Source organism: Trematomus bernacchii, unplaced genomic scaffold, assembly GCF_902827165.1.
Source record: "Trematomus bernacchii unplaced genomic scaffold, fTreBer1.1, whole genome shotgun sequence".
In the NCBI taxonomy this organism is placed as follows: domain Eukaryota; kingdom Metazoa; phylum Chordata; class Actinopteri; order Perciformes; family Nototheniidae; genus Trematomus; species Trematomus bernacchii.
In genome coordinates this window covers 1,241,775-1,266,120 of record NW_022987573.1, presented here as the reverse complement: position 1 = coordinate 1,266,120, position 24,346 = coordinate 1,241,775, and the positions used below count along the sequence as shown (strand labels likewise).

Here is a 24,346-nt window from a genome sequence, read left to right as displayed (position 1 = left end):
GGCACGAGTTCAATACATTTATAAATTGGATTGTAAATCTAATTTGAAGTATAAATATAATCAATACGTACTATTCAAGCGAATAAGACAGGCAAAGTGTGATCATGGAAATATCTTTATTAATGCATTGATGCTAAATCCACTAGTCTATTCAAACCCTTTTGTGAAAGTTAAATATTTTACAAAACGTGACAGAAGTCAACATAAGTTGAATATCAACTATAATCATTTATTTTATAAGCCAAAGTAGGCCAACAGTCTACCACACCTTCACTGTGTGGCTCCAACCTCAGGCCTTCAGTCTGACGCTGCCTGCAGTGTTTAGTCTGAAGCATTCAACGTATAGACATGTCAGTGATTCAATGCCACCTACAGGCGTCCTTCTGACACCGCATGTGAGGAGCAGTAGCCCAGTGAAGGCCGTAGGACCAAAAGGAAATACGTATAGGCTATTAGTTTTCTATCAAGTGTTATCACCCACAACATTGGTTTGCATCAAATACTGGTTCAATGAAACTTAGAGCATTTTGGTTTTCAACCAGTTCTCATATATTTTGAGAAAGAACCAAAAAACTAAATATAATCAAACGAATCAGAAATAGGAGAATTAGGACAAAGCACTATTATAATTTTTTCACTCAGTGCATTATAGGTTATTTATTGTCAACATAACATTTTTAAAATGTATTTAATTAAGCATTGATCACCCAAACTTTTCACAATGTAACTTGAACATTTGTTCCCATATTTGAACTGCAAAAGGATATTTTTTATAAATAACATGCATTTAATGTCTTTTAAATCAAGAATTCAATCATTTAGCAAAATACGAACATCATTATAGGGTCTTTGTTAGTCATGTTTATCTATATTTTACACTGTTTTCTCTGAATGTGATTGTGTTTATTTTGTGTGAAATGTGTTTAATGCATGTTTCACTTTGTAATGATTGGACACCAAATAAAGCCTGAGTTGCACTGAGTTTTCTGCTTGTGATTCTCCTGTGATTATTTGATGTTTACATGTCCATTGCACCATATATGCAGTATTTGCAGAACTACATGTTAATTATTTTCACATAACGCAAATTAAAACCTTTTAAATGTTGCGAGGAAGACTTGAACCTGGTATGACAAACTGGTGATCTGTGGCAAAGATGATAAGGCTATTTTTTTAAGCGTATAAACCATGGTTTGGCATTCAGTGTATTTTAGTTTACACCCATATTCAAAACAGGTAAAAATCCACCACCATTTTATATAAGATCACCTGCTGTGACTCCAGAGTTTTTCTTACCGTCAATATGTGACTTAAAAATTCCACCAGCAGGTCCCAGAAATCAGGAAATCAGCACCCTGGAGAGCTCCTGCCAAGGAAAGAGAAGGAAATCCTTTGAAAAGCGTTTAAACATGTATTTTTCTGTGTAAACCTTAATACCAAAACTATTATATTACAATGTTCAATGTCAAAAACCTGTGTACAGGACATCTCAAGCTAAATACCCATATTTAAAACGATGTTTTTTAGTAATTTCAAAGAAAAACCTCTGTAAATTTGAAATAAGTAACGAAAATGTTAAATCTTATATGTGCTAATGTGCACAAACATAAGATGGACATACACATTTCTATTGATTTAAAACAATTTAAATACCGTTAACCGTTCTCCCATTTGCACGCTCCATCATATTCTGATGTAGACTGCAGCTTGGAAACAGATCTGCTTTGATAAGAGTACTTAAAGATACAGTGTAAAGTCAAGTGTAGTAACATGATGAAAAAAGACAACAGGAGGAAAACAATTCCAGCTGAGAAAAACCTTTTAGTGACATTTAAGCACTGGGGCTGCCCTACAGAGCTCCCTCTCTTTGTATAAGGTCACCATGGGTGGCTGTTGACTCACCAACAGAGAATTCACGAGATCAAGACAGTCATTTCTAACTGGACAGTTTATTAAGACTCGATTTCTTCTAAAAAGGAAAACCAAGATAGATCTTTCAAACAAGTTATGCCCACTACAATTGTGGTCTATAAGATAATCAATGGATATTTAAAATGTCATTTCATTAATCCTTTTGCGGTGTTATACATATACTTTCGCTAAGCTGACATCCCTCTTTTGCAACACACATCTTCTGACATTAACATGCACTCTATTCCTGTACTATAAACACAACCAGTACAAGCTTCCTGAGGCTAAGGCAGCTGCAACTCGGTGGCGTCCTTCAACTTCTCCCCCTGACTCTGTGCCGGTTAGAGAGCGGTGTCGGTGAAGGCAAACACGTGAGAGGGCGTTCACCGTATTGCTTGGATCAACCTAGCTATTGATTAGTGCAGGTAAAAACGAGAAGAGGTGGAAGAGAAAAAGGATCTTGTTAGAATTCAGATCCCTAGATTTAACCGGCCATGTAAAGAAAATACAACGCAGCTTCACACATCTGGAAATACAGCTGTGAAGCATACGGTTCCTACACACACACTTGAGTGACCTTCTGTCATCTCAATGTAATAACGGGGTTAACTTCTGACAATCAGAATACATCATATACTCCGTCTAACATAATCTGAAGACCAAACAATTTACGGTGAATGATCTTATAGGCCACAACTGTCCGTTATCTCTGTCAGGTCACATATTTCAAACTGAAAGTTGAGAAATGGGATCAGAATATTTGATCAGGTTACCATGAGGGAACATCGAGTCTAACACGAATACAGTGAAAGACCAAAAGATCCCAGAACATGGAGTTTTCTATTAGCAGATCCCCTGCAGCTTGGTATAACCTCAAGCCACCAAATCAGGAGGGAGAGAGGACCGGCTGGTATCAAAGACTCACTGCATTCTGGCTTTGAATGCTCTGAAATGACGGACACAAGGACAGGGGGAGACACCGTCCTTTAAAAATGACCGTTTACGACACCACTCTCACCTTACAGACAAGCTGCAGGTTGGATAATAGTTTTAAAATATCTAGCAGACTTTTTATATTGCAGCTTGCCTTGCATGGACAGACATTTATTAGAGATTTTTTTTTATATCCAATCTTTTTTTCTGTTGACAAACCTGAAAGTACTCTATAATCAATGGTTTCAGTCTTGAACAAACTAGTTTAGCAACAACCAAAAAACACACAGAAACCACATTTCATTCTTATTTTTTTCTTACTCGATAGTAAATCAGTTACATTAATTTTTAGGTTATACATTTTTAGGCTTTCTCCATGAATATATAGGCTCCTACGTTAAAGCTTAGCATTACGACCAACATGATAGACCTAGCAAAACCAAATTTGAGGGGAAAAAAACAAAAAACAGAGGATTAAGACAGAATGATGGTGAATGGACAAACATGTGTACCCTCCCCCCCATTTGTGAAACAAAAAACGCAAAGCAACAATTAATTCAATGTAGCAGTTACATCATTACATAATTCTGATTATAAAACAATTTAAAATGGTGGGTGCGACAATTCTCTCAGACTGGGTTGCGTACACAAGCAGAATCTCCTGACGAAACATACAAAAGACCCCTTCAAGACAAACATCAAAAAGACAGCGAAGCAGAGGGGTGTGAGGGATGTCAATAGTACAATTTTGGACTAAAATGGTGAGTTCTGGTTGTGGAGGACACATCCATTATTTCTTTATCCCAGAGGCCTTAGCAATTCCTCCTTCAGAAATGTTTCGAGTCCCGTGTGACTTCACACTATCCCTGATTTCTCCAGCAGTGTCACTGTTTGAGCAGTTCTTTTGAAAAGTCACCAATAATTAGAGAAAAAAACATTAAGGCTCCAGAAAACAGGTTTCTGAAATGAAAATTGTCAGTAGTAAGCCAAAAAATAGAGATTTTGTCGATCTGAATGAAAAATAGATAAACCATTGAAGTTGTATAATCGCACAGCGCCAAGTCCGACATGGCCTTTGGGATCCTCCAACCCTGTTGGCACAGTTAAACCGCTGAAGCATGGCAATGTCGCCCCCAAATGGACAAATAGGGGCAGGACACATTGGTTCCTGATTGTACTGAAATATAAAGTGGCAGATTTTTCTCCATGGTGCATTCAAACCCTGATTCGATTGGAAAGAGGTGGGGGCCGGGGCCGGAGAGAGAAAACCAGTCTGGTGAGAGAATAGTACGAGATGGAACGGGAAGAAAAATATTTCTTTAAAAAAAAACCTGAACTAAAGAGTGTGGTGGTGGCTAGGTGTTACAATAAATCAGCTTGTTATCCCTGCACAAGAAGTGGAAGGTACATGGGACAAAAAAAGCACAAGTCTCGACAATGGCAGAGATTCACCAGAATTAAATAGAAAAAAATGAAGGGCTTGGTTGCATTTTCATATTCTTCTGTCTCTTAAATCAAAAGTCCTAGTGTAACTGTTGATCAAGCCAAGGATAAATGTCTTCTATTGTTTATTCCTGTTTTGGCGCTCCTGTTGAAAAAAAGAAGCAGAAAAACAAAACGATATTAGACATTAAAACTTCACATACCAGCACAGCAAGCTGCAGGACATTCTGATAAGGTCTAGATATCATTATTTAGTGTTGATCAAAACTTAAATCACACATTTCACCCTTACCGATTGAACAACTCAATCAAGCACAATTAATAATAAAGGTCTGAAAATGATCTTTTAATGACATGTTCTTACCTGATCCAACCGAGAGCGGTTGGGTATAGGGGAAGGTTCAAAAGTCTGTCGAGAGGAGCAAATAAGAAGAAAGAGAGAAAAAATGAATTATTAACAGACACAAAACAGTTAAAAAAAAGTCTATCTAGAAATAGATTTTTCTGACCAATGGTGTAGAATGTGTATTTTTGGAATATTTAAGGTTAACACAGTAAGATTAATGTGCCCACCTGGCTCACCTCTTCTTCCTCCTCCTCCTGCCTCTTCTCATAATGGGAGAAGTCATCAAAGATGGAGGTGGTGTGTTTGTAGGTTGCGATGATCTTGAGCACCTGCTTCGCCTTCTCCAGAGGAACTTCCTGGGTGTCGCGGGAGTTGGTCACTGGCTTGTTGTCGTTGTTCTCCAGGCGGATGTGGCGAAGCTGGCTATTAGGCACGTCCTTAACAAACAACCAGTCCACGTCAAACTTGCCCTTCCACTTGTCCTGCGCCCAAACACCAGCACTGGTGCCATAGTCCACTGGTGACCGCATCTCTGCCACACCGCAGAAATGACCGCTGCCATTGACACTGAACAGGAGGTACACGGGGCCTTTAGCATTCATGGCCCGGAAGGCTGAGTCCAGCCGCTTGTTGCCGTGCTCTGTGCTGCACCAGATGGAGTACTTGATGGAGCGGTGGATATCGTCCTCGGAGTAGCTCTTAATGATGAAAACACGGCCGTTCTTCAGGTTCCATTCAAAGTCCTTGGGGTTGTAGCTGTGGTTGGCACGCAGCTTATCCAGCACGGGGTGGGACTCTGCACCAGGTCCCTGGCTGGGGCAAGTTGGAGGGCCACCGTGCCCACCACCAACCATACCCATCACACCACTACCATCATGGCCAGGGCCGCCCTGCCCGTAGCCTTGGTTACGGTTGCGTGGGGCAACCCAACGGGTCTGGGGTTGTGGGGGCTGGGTGTGGTTTTGGTAGGGCTGGGGTGGTGGCTGGTGGTGCTGGTGATGGTGGTGCTGTAAGGTCATCTGCTGCATCTGGGGCTGCACCATGGACTGGGCAGGGTGGTGCATGGGTCCCTGCTGCATGTGGCCTTGAGGCTGCATGCCATGAGGCATGCCGAGAGGCTGCTGCTGCTGCATTGGAGCTGTGGCTACTTTAGTCACCGGGCCCTTCTCCCAGGTCCCGATGTTCATGTTGTGTTTGATGGGTGGAGGGGGAAGAGCTCCTCCTGGACCTTGCATTCCTGGCTTCACCTTTGCTTTCATCTGCTGCGGCTTGGCGGGCTTGCTGGCAATGGCTGCCCAGGAGGTGGGTTTGGGGGGTGGCATTCCAATAGGTGTGGCCCCGTTCCCTGTGGCTGCCACTACAGGGCCACCGATCACAGATCCCACAGCCTTGACTCCTAAGCCCTGGCCAGTGACATCCCCTCCGATCTTCAAGCCAATCATACCTTGCTCCAGGCTGTTCATACCGGGGGCTTTGTTGAGGGTGTCACTGTGAAAGCCCGTCTGACCATCAGGCACCAGGGTGCCCCCCAGGGAGCTGGGGGGGTAGCTGTAGCTTCCTCCGTAGGCTGAACTCTGAGTCTGCTGGCCCTGGGTGCCACTTGTGCCCCAAGCAGAGAAGGCAGGATTTTCAGGGAAAAAATTAAACCTGTGGGGGTAGATGCTGCTTCCCAGGCCACCCGGCTGGCCAAACACCGTGTCTGGCATGAAGTGATGGTCTCCATTACTCAAGGCTCCATAGGGGGTGAGGTACGGAATAGGGGGGTCCCCACCTGTAGACCAGGGAGCCTCACTGAGGGGATACGGAAATCCAATGGAAGGGGCGTAGTAGCTGGACAGATAGGGGTCGGTGATGGACTGGTAGCTGTTGTTCTGGATGAATAAAGGTCAGCAAAGCCACAACATTAACATGTGACTCAGGAGTTTCATTTTCAAAATCAGATCCATTACTGAAACAAAACTCTCTTTTCACTCAACATGAGAGACTAACTTAATGCCATCTGATTAGGACACATTGATATCGGATATTTAAGAAAAAACAATAATATTTTCTTATATCTTATTTTCTAAAATGTCTTAAGATAGGGATATTGAGTTTTACCTGAGTTGATTGACTAGTGAGGTACGGCTCAAAGTCATTGTCATGGACATTCTCCTTTTGATGCAGTGAACCATTTTGCACTGCAAAGACAAAACAACATTACATGAAGGTACATTTAAATATACATGTTCAGTTTTTAAGACAGTTAAATATGGGTTAATTCAGTTATAAAACAAATCTATCTACAACCTGTTGAGTTCAACAGTTTGTTTCACAGGGCCAAACTTGCCAGTTTTAGATATAAATATGTGACAGATTTAAATGGTTAAAATTATTATGCTATTAAAAAAAAAGCATTGTCAGCTTCAACACAGCACACACATTTTAATTATAATACTCATCTATCTAATGAGCATTTCACAGATAAAGTATTCAAATTTGTCAGCCCCTCTATGTCCATGTGTTCTTCCAAAACATGTAAAATCCCTGAGCCATGTCAAGCAAAGCTTATGGTGGAGGTGAATCAGCCTGTGGCCTGCTGCCAGCCAGGCCTGCAGGTGAAGCGAAGTCAAGACCTGCCTGTCACTTCACCAAATGCAGTAAATCCAAGATGACTTTAACATCATAAAAACAATGACATAACAGCACTGTTACAGCACTGCAAATACTGTCGTTAGTGAGGAACTGACAACAATTAATTACTATTAAAATAATATGTACAGCTGGGGTTGCTGGTGGCATTGAGGGAAGACTGAGACTGGACAACTGTAGGAGGTGCTCAATCCTGTACCTTTACAGGCTAAGAATCAAGACAGAACCAGCGTTTTGGGGAATATCATTTAAATATCCTGAAAAAAGTATGGACAGTGGCAATTTGGCAAAGTACATTATGCTTCAAAGGAAATGTCCACTAGATTCCAAGCTTCTTTTTTTTGCAATACCAAATCACAAACCTTTATTCACAACTTTCAAAGATACAGGGGTTAAGCGTGTTATACTCAAGCAGCAGATTAAAGATTGCCTTAACCAATTATATGACTGGAAAAAGAGTAGAGATTGCATCAATAGATTGCATCAGAAGTGTGCAAGGAAAACTGAGCATAAGCATCATGGTAAATGGATTACATTTATATACAGTAGTACCTTTCTGCCTTACCAGACTATTTCTACCAATCAAACACAACTTAATACACCAATGGTGGCAGGGATGCTCTGGAAGGCAATGGCCTGGCAATTAAGGAGAAACCTTTGTCTTGCTAAAGTACACTTGGAAATGCAAGACAGGAGGAGCCAAAACATGAATACTTTTGGTAAACTGAGAACATATTTTCCCTAAAAGCCATCAGACCTTTGACATGGCGGATGCTGTCCTCCAATGGGTCTTACAGTATGTCGCCACCCAACATTTAAACCCCTGATCTTGAGATTGTTAATATCACACTTATGCAAAACATATTCCCAATAAAGTCTGAAAATGTATGCTTCAATTTCTGCTGAATAACAAATGAACAGATAATAGCTAATCAAAACTTAGGTGGGTAATGTGTATTAGAAACATGTTATCATTGAAATACTTTTAACTACCTGACCGCAATCAATAACTAAGAATTCTGACCCAAAAAAAATCCAATGGTATCTGTGGCTGTCGCATGACTGTCAAAATCTGTCCTAGTGCCATCTATTATTTCATTGTAATAGAGTTGGCATTTTTATAATTAAGCTTGAGTTACCTCTCCAAGCTTCTCTGAGCTTTAATTCATCACCCATAAACCATTTCATTTGTAGAATCATTTGCGCCAGCAGATTATATCAAATGATGTTCCAAAGATATTAGTCTTGACAGTAGAGTAAATCACACACGGCTAAAGACTCCACATAATGCTGGTGTACTGTATGTAATGCTGATTTAGTCAGGGAATGTGTACCCAGACTATATATCCAAACAAATTCAGTCATCTGTGACACAACTCACCTTTAGATGCTTGTCCCTTTGATCTCTGCATCAATGTAGGATGATAAAAAGGAAAAAAAAGGAGACGTGGTTAATTTAAGTAAATTGAGATTTCCCACACATATGTGCAGCCGCTAATGTTAACAATGTATGGCTCAGAATATGAACATTACGACTACCTCACGAAGAGAAGCTATGCAATACAAATAATTACCTAAGGTTACTCTTCAGTTAAAGATGAAGATACTTACCGTTTGCTACATTAGTTAAAAGCTATATTTGGTTTGCAACTTTGGTCAAATCAAGCACAACTTTGCTAGCTATCGTAACTAACGCTAGCCGTTTTAAAATGGCCTTTTAGACGCCAATAGCACGAATGCAGCTTTTAACTTAGTTAGCTGGATCACTCTTGAAATAATACCAGTGATTGTACCACCTTCAATACAAAAGTTGAAGATAATCTGAATGAGTACCGTTAGCTTGAACCCGTTTCATTATGTTAACCATAGCTTTAGGTTTTTCTGCCATAGGTGCTGAGTTTTTTTCCAGCTACGTTGGCGTTACAAACATTTGGTCTAAGTAAAATATGCATTTATGTGCTAACACTTAACTGCATGTCATTATTATCCAACGTCTATCAAACACATTTAACCTTTTTAACGGAATGTAGCTAACCAGCTAGCTACATGCACCGGCCAACGTTGGTTGCTAAGCTAGCACTTCCGAGCGATAGCCATAGCCCAGTAAATCGTTAGCGGGTAGCTAGCTTGCAAGCTTTTTTTACAGGCAATGTACATTGTTTTTCCTACCTGAGGGTCAATGCTTGTGGCAGACATAACTCATTAAGCAAGTCCCTGGATTCTCACAGAGCCTGCGCTTGTGACTGGATTTCAAGCCCCGTGATTTAGAAAGCAAGTTCACAGCTCAGTTACAGTTAGCTCCGTGGCTAGCTGTGCCGCTTAGCGTGTGGCTAGCAGTTGTAGCGCAGGCTCAGCTGTATATTTTCCGCTGTGTGCTCGTATCCCAACTTCCACACTTCAAGTCTGTCGCCTAGGAGACTTGTGTCCAAAAATCAGTCAAGTCCTGTTACTGGTTTTCAAGTAAACGTTATGTATCGCCGATTGGAGCTTTCGGAGCTTGGATATTTCTGCCCTCGGTCGTCTTTTACTTTGTCTTTATTATTCCAGAGAGAGAGAGCCCTCCTCAGTTACGTTAAGCCCTGTACACTTCCCCAATGGCTGCTCCTCCATCCGGGCTTTGAGCCGCCGCTGCAGTTCGCGTCTCTCCCCGCGGGGGGGCTCAACTTTGAAGCTTTCTTTCTGTTTAACAAAGTGAGAGAAGCTCTTATCTGTGATCAGTGATGTAAAGTAAGTAGTACATTTACTCGAGTACTGTACTTGAGTACAACTTTGAGACACTAGTGCTTTATTTAGCATTTCAATTGTGTGCGACTTTGTATTTCTACCCCACTACAATTCAGAGGTTAATATTGTACTTTTACAAGTTTTACTACATATTACATTTATTTATACCTAAAGTTACTTTGCAGGTTTGGATTAATAATGTGAAATATAATAAATACTTAAATAAGACTTTAGTTACACCTGGAGTAAATCCACAAGCTACTCTGCAGTATAGAAAGTGATTAAACATATATAGCTGCACATTTACCAGCTGTGATAAACACATTAATGCATCAATAATCAATTATAAACATAAGTTTATAGTATTCTGAAATGGGCCAATCTGCATAATGAGTACTTTTACTTTTGGTATTTGAAGTATATTTCAATGCTAATACTTTAGTACTTTTAGTTGAGAAACATTTTACATTTACTTGTCCCAGAGTATTCCTACACTAGTATTTCTACTTCACTCAAGTACAAGATATGAGTACTTCTTCCACCTCTGTCTGTGATTAAGATAATACCAAGATAATGAAAATAAACCCAGCAGACAAACATGACTAGTGAATTAGAATTGTTTTCTTTACTTAATACTGATATTGGTGCTTCTGCAATCTATCTGCAAACAACGCCTGGGGTGCTATCAGCAGACTGTTTTTTTTCTACAGGGCCTCTAAAGCTGATGCATTTTAACCATGTTTTAACCCAGCACAGTGCTCATGTGAGACTTACTGGAATGTAAAAATGATACAAAGTAGGAAAAGGAAAAAGTCAACTTTAGCATTGCAAAGTAAGATGTGGCAGCACTCAAATACATCTTCTCTCTTTACTGTGAACTTTGGCACACATGTGATCCTATTAATATTTTTGAAAATCCTTCACTAAACCGTCATATTCTAGCCTACAGTACATACTTGTTATAGTATGCTATTTTAAAGTATCTGATTAATGTTTGTATTTATTTATGTTTTTTATGTTTTGATGTAGTTAAGTTCCTCTTAATGTGCACCTAAAACCAAAGCACATTCTTTGTAAGTGAAAACCCAAATTGTAATACACCATATTCAAAATTGGTCAAATACCAGTATTCCGTTTTTTTTGTTAGGTGACTCAACTGAGGACGACAGAAAATCATGGATAACAACCCAGGCTACTTTCTAGTATTTATACTGGACATTTGACTATTTAGTTATTGTGTAAGTTAGACAGTGGATGTAGTACTTAACGGGTTGAATCTTCTAACTGAAAGATATTTTCTCATGGGGATTTCGTCATGTCTAGTAGTGTATCATGAACTGATTTGGTTCTAGCCCTCATTCAATGAATGTAGTTATTACTCTCTGTTACCACCAGGAGGCAGCAATGATGAACCCACCAACTCTTTAAACTCTGCCAAAGGTCAAACCTAGATCCTAATGTTTACAAGTGGTCATTTTCTGAATTTTTCTACTCACAATATTGACAGTATTAGAGCAGGTAATTCCCCATCTTGTGTAACTTGTGTTTTGACTCAAGTCTGGCTATTTCAAGTGTGATCCTGAATTGCAAACATATTTAGCCAACAATATGTCTTCAATATAGACATACAATATACTTTTTTATGTCTTCGAAAAAAGCTTTCTAAAAGACAACACATCGCATTAAAAAGGTTACATGGGTGTACCCTGACCCTGTAAGTTATATAGCCTCAGAATCAAGTATAACCACACAGCTTATTATTGTATCTGTTTAACTCACTTAACTCCTTAATCGTGACTTATTCACACAAACTCAAGAGCAAAGGATTTCTACTTCCTGTAGTGAAGGCCATAGAGGACACAACCACCGATCCATTGTAGACAATAATATTCAACAACTAGCTATAGGATACAGGACAACCAGCCAATTTCTGCTTGAATTGTAAAAGTTATAGGTTTCTTTCATTGAGTTGTAGGCTATAAAGTTAACACCTTGTGCTTAACAACATTTTAAATAAAAGTAAAGTAACATCCCTTTTAATAATCATATTAGTTGTAAGGCTATAGTATTCTTCTGAAATGCTTCACATGTTTTTACTAGGAGGCGGAGCCCCATGGCATGTTCACGCTTTCATCCATTCAAGGATCAATGAGCATACATTCTGGCATTTGGTGGCTTTTCTGGAAAGCAGTCTCCTGTAGGTGCAGGCCCCCGCAGCTGATCATATTATTTCAGCTGTTGTGCTGCACTCACCTTCAGTGCGGGCACCACTATGGACCGCAATAGGAATGACTGGCACAGGACAAGAAGAGAAAGGAAAACCTACAAGCAACAGAATGACGGATGACAGGAGTACTACACTGCACATCCTTGAGGAGCCTCAGATGCGGAGAGAAGGGGCGAGACTTCAAACTTTTCAGAACTGGCCAGCAGATGCTCCTGTCACATCTGGAGAGCTGGCCAAGGCGGGCTTTTTTTTTCAAGGCCCCGGGGATAAAGTCCAATGTTTCTGCTGTGGAGGCATTTTAAGATGTTGGGTACATGGGGACTGCCCGGCCGAAGAGCACAAGAGGCATTTCCCCACTTGCAGTTTCATACTGGGTCGACCTGTGGGGAATATTGCTCTCATAGTCGGATCCTCTGACTCCGTGGATGGCCAATTTATGAGCCAACTCCAGAGGATGACTATAGATGAACAGGGCACATCTGGACAGGCGGTGTACCCAGAGATGGAGGCAGAGGATTCCCGGCACACTACTTTCCACAACTGGCCCACAGATGCCTCAGTCCAACCAGATGTTCTTGCCAGAGCAGGATTCTTCTACACAGGTACACCATTGTCTCACTATTACGTTTAAATAAAAGTATATCATACTTCTTTAATGTCTTAACATTTACCAGCATTTGAGTGTCCATGAGAACATTTGAGTGAAAGATTCAGCGTTGTCCCAGTCACTGCTAGAGCGACCTCTCTTTGTGAGAGAGTTCATGGTACAATTGTCCTGCTGAGTCATGATGTTGTGGACAGAACAAGCTGGACAGAGCTGGGGCTGCTAAAGAAGTAGGGCTTCCACAGCTTCAGGCAACACACAGAGTGGGCACAATATTGTGAAAACCAATACAAAATAGTACAATACATAAAGTAACCCATAATGAATTGTGCTTTTGTGAAGCTCATATTGTTGTTGTTTTTTTGCGACGGTCAAAGAGGAGTTAATTCACCTTATCACATTATAGGTTTCAGTTCTTGGACGATATTGATTCCTTTTACAATCTGACGTAGCCTATATAGCGATGTTTTTGTGAATTTAAGACTAAAGGAGTGTAAAGAGATGGTCTGTGTTAAATTGTTAGTGTCATTAGACTCCTCTCACGGCATTGCTGTTTACCCCTACAGGCCACGGTGACAATGTGAAATGCTTCTACTGTGACGGAGGGCTGAGGAACTGGGAGGCAGGAGACGACCCCTGGCAGGAGCATGCCAAGTGGTTCCCACGGTAACAGCAGGACTTATAACACACAGATAAAGAAATCAGTTCAATGCATTACTTGCCAATCTTTGCACTGGCAAATGAAAATGTCTTCTCAATATAACAGCAGTGTAACGTTTTGGTTTTGTGTTCTGCATTAATGCTTCAGCAGATTATAAAACAGTGTCTTTATATTTCTCAGATGTGAGTTTTTAATCCAGGCGAGAGGAAGGGAGTATATCAGCAACATACAGGATGCTCATTTCCATCTGGGTGAGACTGTGGTGAGAGCTTTCATCCCTCCTATCTGTTCAGAATAAAGTCTGGTAGTGCAGACATTATAATCACACATTCATAAATTGCATTTTTTGTAATTGCCGACTTTGACCAATGAATAAAAAACATGGTCACTTTACTTTTCTAGGTTGGATCAGAGACTCCTACAGGCAGAGATATTGGATCCAGAAATGGTAAGTCATATGACATTTAAAAAAGCAAGGAATGCTGGGTATTTACCAACAATGTATATTCCCACTAAGCAGATTGGATAACAAGATAGCAGCCTGCTCTGATGCCAATAATTATCTTTGTGCACCCAGTGGTGCAAAGAATCAAAGTGTCAACATCAACTATTGCTTGTTCACACAAAAGAGTAGAGATAGAGTAAACATTGATGGGAGCATTGCAGGTTGTGCAAGCATAAATAAATAAATGCTGCAACCAGTTGATTCAATTATTCTGCAAGGTTGATCAAAGAAGGTTGACAAAGCATACATACACCACAGCACTGCTTAAAATCTTTAATTGGACTCTTACTCTTTGAAATAAAGTAGGTCCATTACTTTTCTTTGAGACGCTGCTGCAAATGAAATAACTGCAGCTAATGTTTGCTATACGATTGCAGTATATGGAAACCATCTGTAGCCCGTGGTTACCATCAAATGTAGGATAACAATTATAATCTATTTCAGCATGTGTATGCTAAAGGTAAGTGGTTTAAAATATTAAGGTACAAGTAGATGCACCATTTGTCATTACATCTTATGTTTCCCCTTGTAAATGTCCCTATAGTTAATGTAACATGGAGTCGATATGTAGATGTTTTGTCCTCTGTGGCTGGTCACTGCTTGTGTCTTCCTCACCTCTTCCCCCCCCCTCTCATGTCCCAGATGTGGTCGGGGGTCTGAGAGCGTCCTCGGCCATGCTCTCTCCTGTGGTGCAGACTGTGCTGCAGATGGGCTTTGAGGCGAGCCTGGTGGAGAGTCTGGTGCAGACCAAGTACCTTCTGTCAGGTCAGCACTACACCTCTGTGTCCGACCTGGTCACTGACGTGCTGCAGGCGGAGCAGGAGGACAGACAGAGGGGACTACAGAGCAGAGGTAACAGGCAGTGGGAAGACACAAGTACATATACTCAAGTATGGTACTTAAGTATATTTCTGGGGTACTTGTACTTTACTTGAGTATTTCCATTTTATGCTACTTTATTTTACTTGTACTCCGCTAAAATTCAGAGGAAAATATTGTATGTTTTGCTTGACATTCATTCGGATTAAATATTTAACATGACCTAAAATAGAGAACATTGTTAAATATTAAGCCAGTGGTTTCCAACGTTTATGGCTTCTGATCTCCATTTATTTTGGTTCAGGCTGGATGTTTTACAAATTAATGAGTCTTCAGTAGTTGGATTTACTTTTGATACTTTAGGAAAACAGTTGAATGATGCTTTTCTTAATGCAAGACTGTAGCTTGTACTAAAGTATTTTTACAATGATATATTGTTAGTGTTACCAAAATCTTAATACAATAATAACAATTATCTTAATACATGCGGAAGCACTGTCATTTTCCATTGTCACCTTCAAATACAATCTGTCATAAGCTTTTTGACTATTTTCATATAAGCAATAACATGACGTAAACATCAATGTTACAATGGACAGTTTTCTCTTTCACATTTTGTCCTTCAGAGACAGATACTGTGCAGGGCTCCAGTGCTGGACTTGTGAGGACTCAAACACGCGTCAGAGAGCAAGGTCAGAGGTCAAAGCCTAGGCTGTATGATTTGCAGGAAAATAAGAAACTTTTGAGCTTGTAACACTTTTCAATATGTTGCTGACATATGATTGCTTTGCAGATGCAACACTTGGCTGGTAAATATTATGTATGCAATATAAAGCTCATCTGACCTTCTGTTTGTGGTTTCTCTAACAGTAAAGGACCCGAGCCCTGAGGAGCTGCTGAGACAGCTCCAGGAGGAGCGGACCTGTAAGGTGTGCATGGACAAACTGGTGTCCATCGTCTTCATCCCCTGTGGTCATTTGGTGGTGTGCGGGGACTGCGCTGCCAGCCTGCGTCACTGTCCAATCTGCAGAGCGGTGATTAGAGGCAGCGTTCGTGCTTTCATGTCCTAACGCTGTAGTGTTAAAATGCTGTTTCACAGGTGTTGCATGAGTGGTCTAAATCTGTATTAAATTTGACCTACTAGTGATAGAAAAGGATTATTTCCGGTCAGAGTGTGCAGATCGTTTTCTATAATAAACATTTAAAGCTGTTCAATATGAGTATGTATTATTATTTCCAGTAAGAGGGCACTTTACCAAGAACACTTTTTAAATGCACAACACATCTACTGAATGACACATATAATTAAAAGAGCACATTCTTTTATTAACAAACATCTATTTACAGGAGCACAAAGCACAGTTCTGGATAAATAGGATTACACAATCAGGTCACATGGGGTGTGGCATCACAGGACACAAAATAGAAGAGAGAGAAACAAAAAAAGATGTTTTCCACTTCATATACAAAGAAAAATAATTATCTACAAACAGGTGGAAACGTTTTCAGTGGAGACTAGCACATACACACAAACCCATACCAGGTCTCAACTAATTCCAGTCACCGGGGTTTAGGAAGAGGCTGTATTGCACTGAGAGGAAGACTAGTTTTTACATAGTAGCATTTACTACTAATACTGATTATATTACAATATGAGGTGCTTTGTGTTTTCACTAACCCACACACCAGTAAGCCTACCAGGGGGGTGTAAACCTTAGAGACATAGACAAGACATGAATTATTGCATCTTGCCAATAGAGGGGTGACCAATCAAATCAAGTTAGGTCACTCATCAGTCTGAAATAAGATGGCAAAAGAGGTCAGATTTAAGAATCATAACAGTTTGTGGACTGTCATCTGGCAGTGAAAAACATCTACTATCACAGAGGAATCTGACACACAGCGAGATATTTTTAGGTGCTGACAAAAAAAAAAAGACTGACGACAGAATGAACTCCTTTGTTCAGAAATCTTTTGATTCCCCCAAAAATGCTAAGCAAAACATTTCAAACATAGCACCAAGAAATATTGAAATCGGACAAAAATGTTTTGCAATTAAATCTGGTAGGCAACAATTGATCCTGACCTGAATGATAAGGAAAAGGACCAAGTGTAACACTAAAACAATAGTTTTGAGTCACCTCCTCCAACATGGCAATTACAAAAAAACATACTATTGCAAAATTAACTGTAATCTGCAGATAGAAAATTATAATTTTTAAGACAAAACATGGGGATTTATGGACCCTGTAGCAGATACGCAGCAGCCTTGCAACTTGTATATGAACTCTTTGAACACCAGAGAGCAGTAGTGATTCACACAGCCAGTAAGGCAACAGGGATCCAACTTTACTTCTAAAAGATCTCCTATTAACAACAAAAAGTGCTACCAATCAGTATAGTAGTTATGACCCACATTTGCCTAAATATAAACGTGTAACATAACTTGGTCAGAATAAAATTAATCTGAGTATGAAACTACTCAGCAGAAGCTTTGAGTTGCTATTTAACCAGCGTATATACAGCCAGTTTAAGACATCAGTTTTGCAATTTCGTCATTACTTAATATGTTATACACATACTTACAATACAAACCCTGTAAAAAACATGCTATAAAACAATCACAAATGAGACTATCACCACTGAGAATCAACACTGTTCAACTGACAGGCCATACCCATTCAAATCAACGTTCCAGTATGCAATATGAAAAGTAAAAGCATTTATATTGTTTTCTTAAAGTTAAAATATGTTGTGCAACCTTTTCTTGACTGTCTGTCAGCCGCTCAATGTGTCAATAGATAGAGGAGAAGAAGCAAAGTGAAAACAAAGCTTTCTTTTATCACCATACTCTTGAGAAATACTGACGTGGCTGTTGGTTGAAAATAGTCACAATAAGATGCCAGAAATAAAAGTAAGACTCACATGGCCTTCCTTGTGTTTGAACATCTCTTAAACGCTCTTGCATTCATCATAATTCACATTTCAAACTCTAAATCCCCCAAATCTTCCCCCTTCTCGTTTCATTATTTACATTTTCTATTTTTGACAGATGCCCCTGTAGGCTTGGTGCTTTTGTTCCCTTCCCTTCCCTCCCTCTACCTCTCCACTCCCCTGCCTCTTCCTGCTTTGCTTGTGTATTTATGCACACAGATCCTGGCCTAAAGTAAACAGGCAGCGCACAATGGCTCATTCCACGGGCTACACTGTAATTCAGCCCTCCGGCCAAGATCTGAGCCAAACCAGCAGTAACATGCTAAATCACAGAGTCCTCTAAGACACAGCACCACAGACTGGGAACGCTGGACAGTCTCTGATTACACACATAATGTATTTATATGCTCTATACAGTCTTGGGGAGTATTAGACCACTATAGGAAGGTCACAGCAATGGAACCTCAGCAAAGAACTCACAGAATAAGATTGATACTTCCCATTACATATTACACAATATGAGGCTTTGTTTCACTGAAATCCCTCCTTTCCCGTAACCCGTCATCCCTCCCTGGAAAACAATGGAGCCTGACTGAGAATTGTTGGTTTTTCTGGGCAGTAGACCAGTAAATGACATGTTTTAAAGAACTGAAATGAAGAAAGGGGAGGAATGTCTGGCGTGCCCGAGTGAATTGGGATGTTTGTGTCACAACAGCCATTTTGTCTCCGTGGGAATTTGCTGTGTCACCTCCCCGCTGGACGCTCTCTTATTTACGGAGACCTGCAGAGAACAGAAATATGGGAAGAGAAAGAAGAGAGTAAGCGGTTGTTGGGCAACTCACAGTCAAACACAGAAATTCCCCCTTGAAAAATGTCTCCTGGATATAACTCCCGGTAGATTGGGGGAGAAGAAAACGTCCTCTCTCCCATTAGAGACGGAGCTGATTAAACTGTCAAGAAGCTAATAAAATATTCATGTCATGTGGGAAGAGAATTATAACATGACTTCCCAGACTTATTGTTATTAAGTTCTTTGCATAACATAATTGATTAATCCAATGTTTGACAGATTTGCGTGTGTTTTTCTCCATATGCTTCTTTCAGTTAGTTATCACACAAGTGCTCCACACACACACACTCACACACACACACACACAATGGTGTCATGAGAGGCCTTCATATTTTCAACAGCCCTCTGACAGGATGTGGCATGTTTCAGAAAGACATGTACACCCCTGATAGCTCCAGAGCCATCAGTGCTAGTCAGTGTTGTGTTGTAAACTCCTGAATCCTGATCAAACATTAACATAGCTCTGGAACAAGAGACTAATTTGGCCTTGAGTTGAGATTAGCTGTTCTGATTAATGAAAGTTTTTGGAGAAAATCAGGGGATGTAACCTTGAAGAGGAATAAATAACAAGCAGGCAACAAATAGGTCAAACCCAAATTGTATGTGGCCCCAAAAGGCAACGGATAATGTTAATATTTACACATGTGTGCTCTTACACACACATATGGTGGCATGACATACTTACAGGTACATGGGCTTTAAGAGGAGATGAGATGGTTTCTCATTGACATGGTAGAGTGGGAATGGGTCAAATCCACCAATAAAATCAACTGAAAACAAAGGATTAAACACATAAATTATGGAGTAAATCAAAAGACAAATGATAACAAAAAAGACACTGACGTAAATAAAAAGACAGGCATGATGAAAAAATGATAAAAGCACACAGCTGAGTGAGAAATGAAATGATACGCAGTGGGAACAGATGTAATGAAGTGATGTTGAAAGGTAGGCAGCTTGCCAAAAGCAATACAAGTCTTTTTTTAGTTTTAACTAACTTTTTTTCTTTTATCTGTGCGTCTGCCTGCGGCTATGACGAAGCTCGGGAACAGGTAAAAGCTGGCCAGCTGTCAAAATAGCCAAAACCTTTTTATCGCTCAGAAACAGAGGTGACCTTCAGCCGGCGACCGAACGCTCAAGCCTTTCTGTTTATTTTTCTCACTTAAGAGTTCACACTGTTGGCCATGTGCAGATGAGCACACCACTGTTATGTCACTCGGGGAAAAAGAGACGAAACATGCTGGTAACCAAAGTGCTGTGTGTTTTTGCACAGATCCAGAGAGATATTTCTGAGATGAAGGAAAAGGCTAGCAACTCTAGAGGGGACACAAAGGCTGAGAGGGGAGAAAGAGAGGGTTGGACGGGGTGCGTCACGCTTGTCGCTCTGACTGACAGGGGGCCAAAGAGATTAGGTTGGAGGAGAACATGTGAAAGATGCCAGAATGTCCAGGAGCTGTGAACACCATGTGGGGAGAGAGAGGAGAAACTGATTCAGTGGAGGAAGACGCCAAACAAAAAGCAGATCCTAGTTTTAGTGGTTTCCAACCTTTATTGTTAGGGGCCCATTTCTATCATTAAGTAACTGAAGACCCTTAGTGATATATGTAATGGATATTATATATTTAATACACAATGCATAACAATAAGAGTACAGAGCAACTGATACACTCTACATGTAATCAAAATAGTGAACATAGCAACTGCAGGTCATTTGTGTAAAACAATAATTCTGGGTGGATTTGGAGCAGATTATTTCCTGTGACTATTACATGTGATGAGTTTTCCTGTTAATGTAAGGAACTTTAAGAGCACATCTGCCTGTATTGTGTTTTTTATAAATCATACATTGTTTTTAATTGCCTATTTTTTAAATACAAATTCTATGTTTTTTTTAAAGTTAAGTCTTCACCGTGCCCTTATCCCGTGACATTTAAAAACTATGATTCAAACCATAACAAATTATTTCATTTAGTGTTCACCACAGAAATGTATTAAAAAAAAAAGAAAATGTTGGGAACCAGTTTTAGAAGATAAAAAAAAAGGCAAATCTGTTTCTTTCTGGGAACCAACATCTATGGGGGGGGGTCACTGGCCAGCCATGGAAACTACTATAAGGCCAGATCAGTTCAACCCTGATAAGAGGAGGCAGGGTGGTCTGCTGAATACTGATAGGTCGGCAGGATGAGAGCCGAGAGCCACAGGGTGCGGTGGGTGGGGGCTGTCCCTTTCCTTTGACCCTGCCCTGGTTTCCTGGGATTCTGAGTTTCATCTGTACAACACACACACCCACACACACATCCCACCAACACAGACACACACAAAGACCGGTACCCTGCTCTTTTATGTGCCACTGATTTTCTCATTAGAAGCAGGTGGGGACCCATTCCCTGCCACCATAAGCTGTGCTAAGGAATACAGCTAGATGATAATGATGGTAGCTATTTTTAGACACAGCAGCTAGCACTTGGGTTCAGACTGAAGTATCATGGAACATTTTGGATGCGTTGCTGTAAAATTGGGATGAAAATTCAGGGTCTCAAGAGGTTGAATTGTAATGACTACTTATTTTTCCTCCAACAACAAAAACAGATCAAACTGTTCATGACAGGATACCTTTACATTTAAAAGCCATAATCTTGCCATGTGTCTTGTGCAGTATTCATAGGAATAATGGTATAATTAGCATTGGATATCAGCACCTATCAATAATCAAATTTGACAGATATGTATGTGTATGCTAGATGATATGCACTGTGTTCTTGCTTTGGATAATTTGCAGACAGAGTTGTTATTCATTGGTTTTATCTGACATTTGAACATTTTATTGTTTTTATTACTGTTATATATCCTTTCTTCTTGGCAGCCTGATTTATTGTTCTCATCATAATACTGTTTTTATTGCTGCATCTTCCCCAACATGTCTGCTGGTAGGATTTTAACTGGATTTTTCCATCACTTTGTTTTTTACTGTGGTTGTTATTATATATTGTATATCTTTCTAGTCGTATACATGGGAATTCAGTGCATCGCTGTACAAGAGCTTAATGCTCCCAGTCAATTTCCCCTGAATAAACATGGCAGCTCAGAATCTGCCTCAACAGGTGCCTCTAAGTGCCACTATACCTGCTCTTACTCTAATAGACATCAAATCTGTCAAATCATTAGTTGTTGCCCCTTGTTAAAAGCCTCATATATAACCCTGTGCACCATCCATCCTACATACTTTATAGTGTATGTCAGTCTGAAAATTGCTGTATAATCTTTATCCCATTAATTATTACACACATTGGTCTGCCCCTGACCTTGAGGTGGATCTTCTATGCTGCTCACTGAACCTTGAAGGTCTAAAAATCTCTGTTTGTCCTCAAGAGGCACAACTGAGCCTTCGTTATGCTTTCTATCAGCAAAAATACCTGCTTGGATCAAATTGTGGAAAACTGCAAATGGACTGTTCATCATTCTCGACGGGTGATTCAAGCACTTGTGGATGGACGTTTTAAAAACATGATCAGAAAACATCAGTAAAAATAGAAAACGTTCCATGTTGAAATGTGTATTTTAATTGCCCCTCATGGTGTGGATAGTGGCCTTGGAAACAGTTATTGGCAGCCGATGAGTGCATGTCATCCTGTTATACGATCAAAGGGGCTAAAACTCAGTTTTTTCCATGCAGAGGGAGCGAGCTGATTTTCACTTGTGTGAACACACGCAAGAAATATAAGGAATGTAGGTCAATAGTAACGGTATCTACAGTATGTGGTGCTCCTATAGAAGCAGGGAGTTATGTAATGTGATTATGATTCAGGTCAAGTGGTTGAAATAAGAGGATCTGTAGTGAGCCAGTGGAATACAGGAGAATTTGGCATCTCCCACAGTGAGTGTGTGTTTGGCGAGCTGACCATGAAATGAAACACAGGCACAGATATAAAGGGGAAAAAGACCAAAAGGGAAAAACAGGGTTGGTGAGAATCAAAGTGTGGCTTGTGTGAAAGATCAAGAGAGAAAAACCAGGAGAGACATGGACAGAGATAAAGGTCAGACAGATAGTTCAGGGCTTGTCTGTAACACTGACAGAGGTGAGTTAAAAGCCTGTCTCGCTGAATTTACACCAGATCAGCTGATGAGGTGATTACCTGCAGGGGTGTGCAGCAGTCTGGAGTTGTCACTAAATCGGCCATTTTGTGTTACTTTATATTGGGACCTTAGACCTCCCAGTGTAGCCCGAGTATACTTTATATCTGACAGTTATTGTTTTCCATCAAAGCGTTCTTATGATCTTGACATTTCCAAAAGCACTTAAAGGCATCTTCTTTCATTTTACAGCAGATAGACACAAATAGGCTGAGGGACTGTGCCTTTTGCTGGAGCTTTGTGCAGGAAACACATTATCAAATGCTACCCATGGCAGGGAGAGGAAGGGATGTTTACTGTACTTTCTCATCGACTCCCTGGTTACATGTTTTTTCCAGAATACCCCACACAAATGAATAGGAGGATGTGCCGGACCGCCTGATTTTATCTAAAGGCAGCCTGACATTTCTGTCCTCACGCACCATTACACAGCCAACACGGCTATCCAGGCTACTCACTTTCTTAAAAGACCGGTTTTGCTTTGTTATTTTGCATATGAGCACTTCAGGTATGCTTGATTGAGAGTGTACTTAAAGTTTATCACCATGCAAAGAGGAGAATGCTTTCAGGAAATAATGGACCATGAGAGCATCATTTTTTGTTTAATTAGGATTAGATCAGAACCTTACTAACACAAATACAGAAAATACTTGATCTGTTTGTCGTTTGTGCACCTTTAGTGTCAGGGTGTTTGTTAAACCCTAATTGTTGTGTTTTGGTCAATTAAACTGCCAACTTCCTTTTTGTCACAATGTCCTACACGCTTTCACTCTGTTGTAAGATGCATCTCCAAGCATGCACTTAACCAGTCATCATGCCCATTACTACAGTATAGAACTTGATTCAATATTAATAAAGAAAAACAGATTCTAACTATGTTGGTTTATAACTGAAAAAACAGTCGCAAAATAATTTGACATGGTGGTGAAAATAAAACGGTACATAAAAGGTCAAACATAGTTACCCAGAGTAAATCCCAAAAGTGAACCACAACAAGGACAGCTGGACACTTTGTGTTTGCTATACTTTCAAATCTACCCAATCAAAATGCAGATTAAAGGCTCTGTACACCAAAGCAGGTGTTTTCAATTACTCTCCCAGCTTGGAACAAGCTCTGTGTACTAACAAGTGCAACAACACTGATAGTGTCGATCTAGCCCAGTGTGTGTTAGCCATAATTGGGACTGTCAACCTGCGCAATAAATACATTGTGAAAGACTACGATATTGCACATTTTGTTAGAGAATATCATTAGAAAACATCCTTATTTTAGTATTGATGACTTTTTATGCATTTCAAAGTAAATGTTTGCTGATTTCTAATTCAACAAGCAAAGTGTCGGTTTTTATACTGAAAGCGGCAGAAAGGCAGATTTGAGTACATTTTGATATTTGTTTACATTTTTTGTAAAATAGTTTTGCCCTCAAATTGTTCATCCTTAGGTGGATAATTGGTGTGTAGAAGTTTTCACTAAAGAAATATTAACTAAAGAAATATGAACATAGTGTGGTCTTTGTCTGTGAATCCATTTTAGCTGTAGTATTTAAAAAAACAAAACAGTATTTGAATACAGCTAAGGATCATTTTCCACCACAGAAATGTTGACTTGCCATGGTCAAATAAGCTA

The 24,346-nt window shown here is 40.0% G+C and overlaps 3 protein-coding genes across 5 annotated transcripts in view; 1 reads left to right on the top strand and 2 right to left on the bottom strand.

The window, feature by feature from the left end:
* Positions 1-1,930: 1,930 nt before the first annotated feature.
* On the bottom strand, positions 1,931-9,724 carry LOC117479453 (YTH domain-containing family protein 1-like). 2 transcript variants are annotated; one of them, XM_034126407.1, is made up of 6 exons: positions 9,434-9,724; positions 8,646-8,670; positions 6,734-6,813; positions 4,861-6,504; positions 4,652-4,696; positions 1,931-4,432 (listed from the first exon to the last, which is right to left on the bottom strand). In XM_034126407.1, exons 1-6 carry the CDS (start codon positions 9,458-9,460, stop codon positions 4,406-4,408), a joined length of 1,848 nt encoding a protein of 615 aa, XP_033982298.1. In that variant the 5' UTR covers positions 9,461-9,724; the 3' UTR covers positions 1,931-4,405. The 2 variants fall into 2 exon arrangements, with proteins under 2 accessions (XP_033982298.1, XP_033982299.1); XM_034126408.1 differs by having other exon boundaries at positions 4,870-6,504.
* birc7 (baculoviral IAP repeat containing 7) lies at positions 9,709-15,876 on the top strand. The gene is made up of 8 exons (XM_034126369.1): positions 9,709-9,955; positions 12,190-12,817; positions 13,386-13,485; positions 13,661-13,742; positions 13,883-13,928; positions 14,628-14,837; positions 15,431-15,496; positions 15,675-15,876. The coding sequence occupies exons 1-8, from the start codon at positions 9,734-9,736 to the stop codon at positions 15,872-15,874; spliced, it is 1,554 nt and encodes a 517-aa protein (XP_033982260.1). The 5' UTR covers positions 9,709-9,733; the 3' UTR covers positions 15,875-15,876.
* A 232-nt stretch (positions 15,877-16,108) lies between these two features.
* The window catches only part of nkain4 (sodium/potassium transporting ATPase interacting 4), a 41,190-nt gene continuing 32,952 nt past the window's right edge, over positions 16,109-24,346 (bottom strand). The window contains exons 6-7 of one of the 2 annotated variants that reach the window (XM_034126405.1): positions 19,274-19,358; positions 16,109-18,519 (exon numbers count right to left, since the gene is read on the bottom strand). In XM_034126405.1, the coding sequence (XP_033982296.1) occupies positions 18,510-18,519; positions 19,274-19,358 (95 nt within the window). In that variant the 3' untranslated portion in view covers positions 16,109-18,509. The remainder of the gene's footprint in view (positions 18,520-19,273; positions 19,359-24,346) is intronic. The other variant, XM_034126406.1, reaches the window with a different exon arrangement.

Bases quoted from the DNA above. Each gene is read 5' to 3' on its own strand.
- LOC117479453 (XM_034126407.1), bottom strand. From the start codon at position 9,460: ATGTCTGCCACAAGCATTGACCCTCAG. The intron at 8,671-9,433 runs GTAGGAAAAACA...ACATTGATGCAG, and splicing joins CCACAAGCATTGACCCTCAG to AGATCAAAGGGACAAGCATC. The intron at 4,433-4,651 runs GTAAGAACATGT...TTTTTTCAACAG, and splicing joins ACCGCTCTCGGTTGGATCAG to GAGCGCCAAAACAGGAATAA.
- birc7 (XM_034126369.1), top strand. From the start codon at position 9,734: ATGTATCGCCGATTGGAGCTTTCGGAGCTTGGATATTTCTGCCCTCGG. The intron at 12,818-13,385 runs GTACACCATTGT...TTACCCCTACAG, and splicing joins AGCAGGATTCTTCTACACAG to GCCACGGTGACAATGTGAAA. The intron at 14,838-15,430 runs GTAACAGGCAGT...TTTGTCCTTCAG, and splicing joins GAGGGGACTACAGAGCAGAG to AGACAGATACTGTGCAGGGC.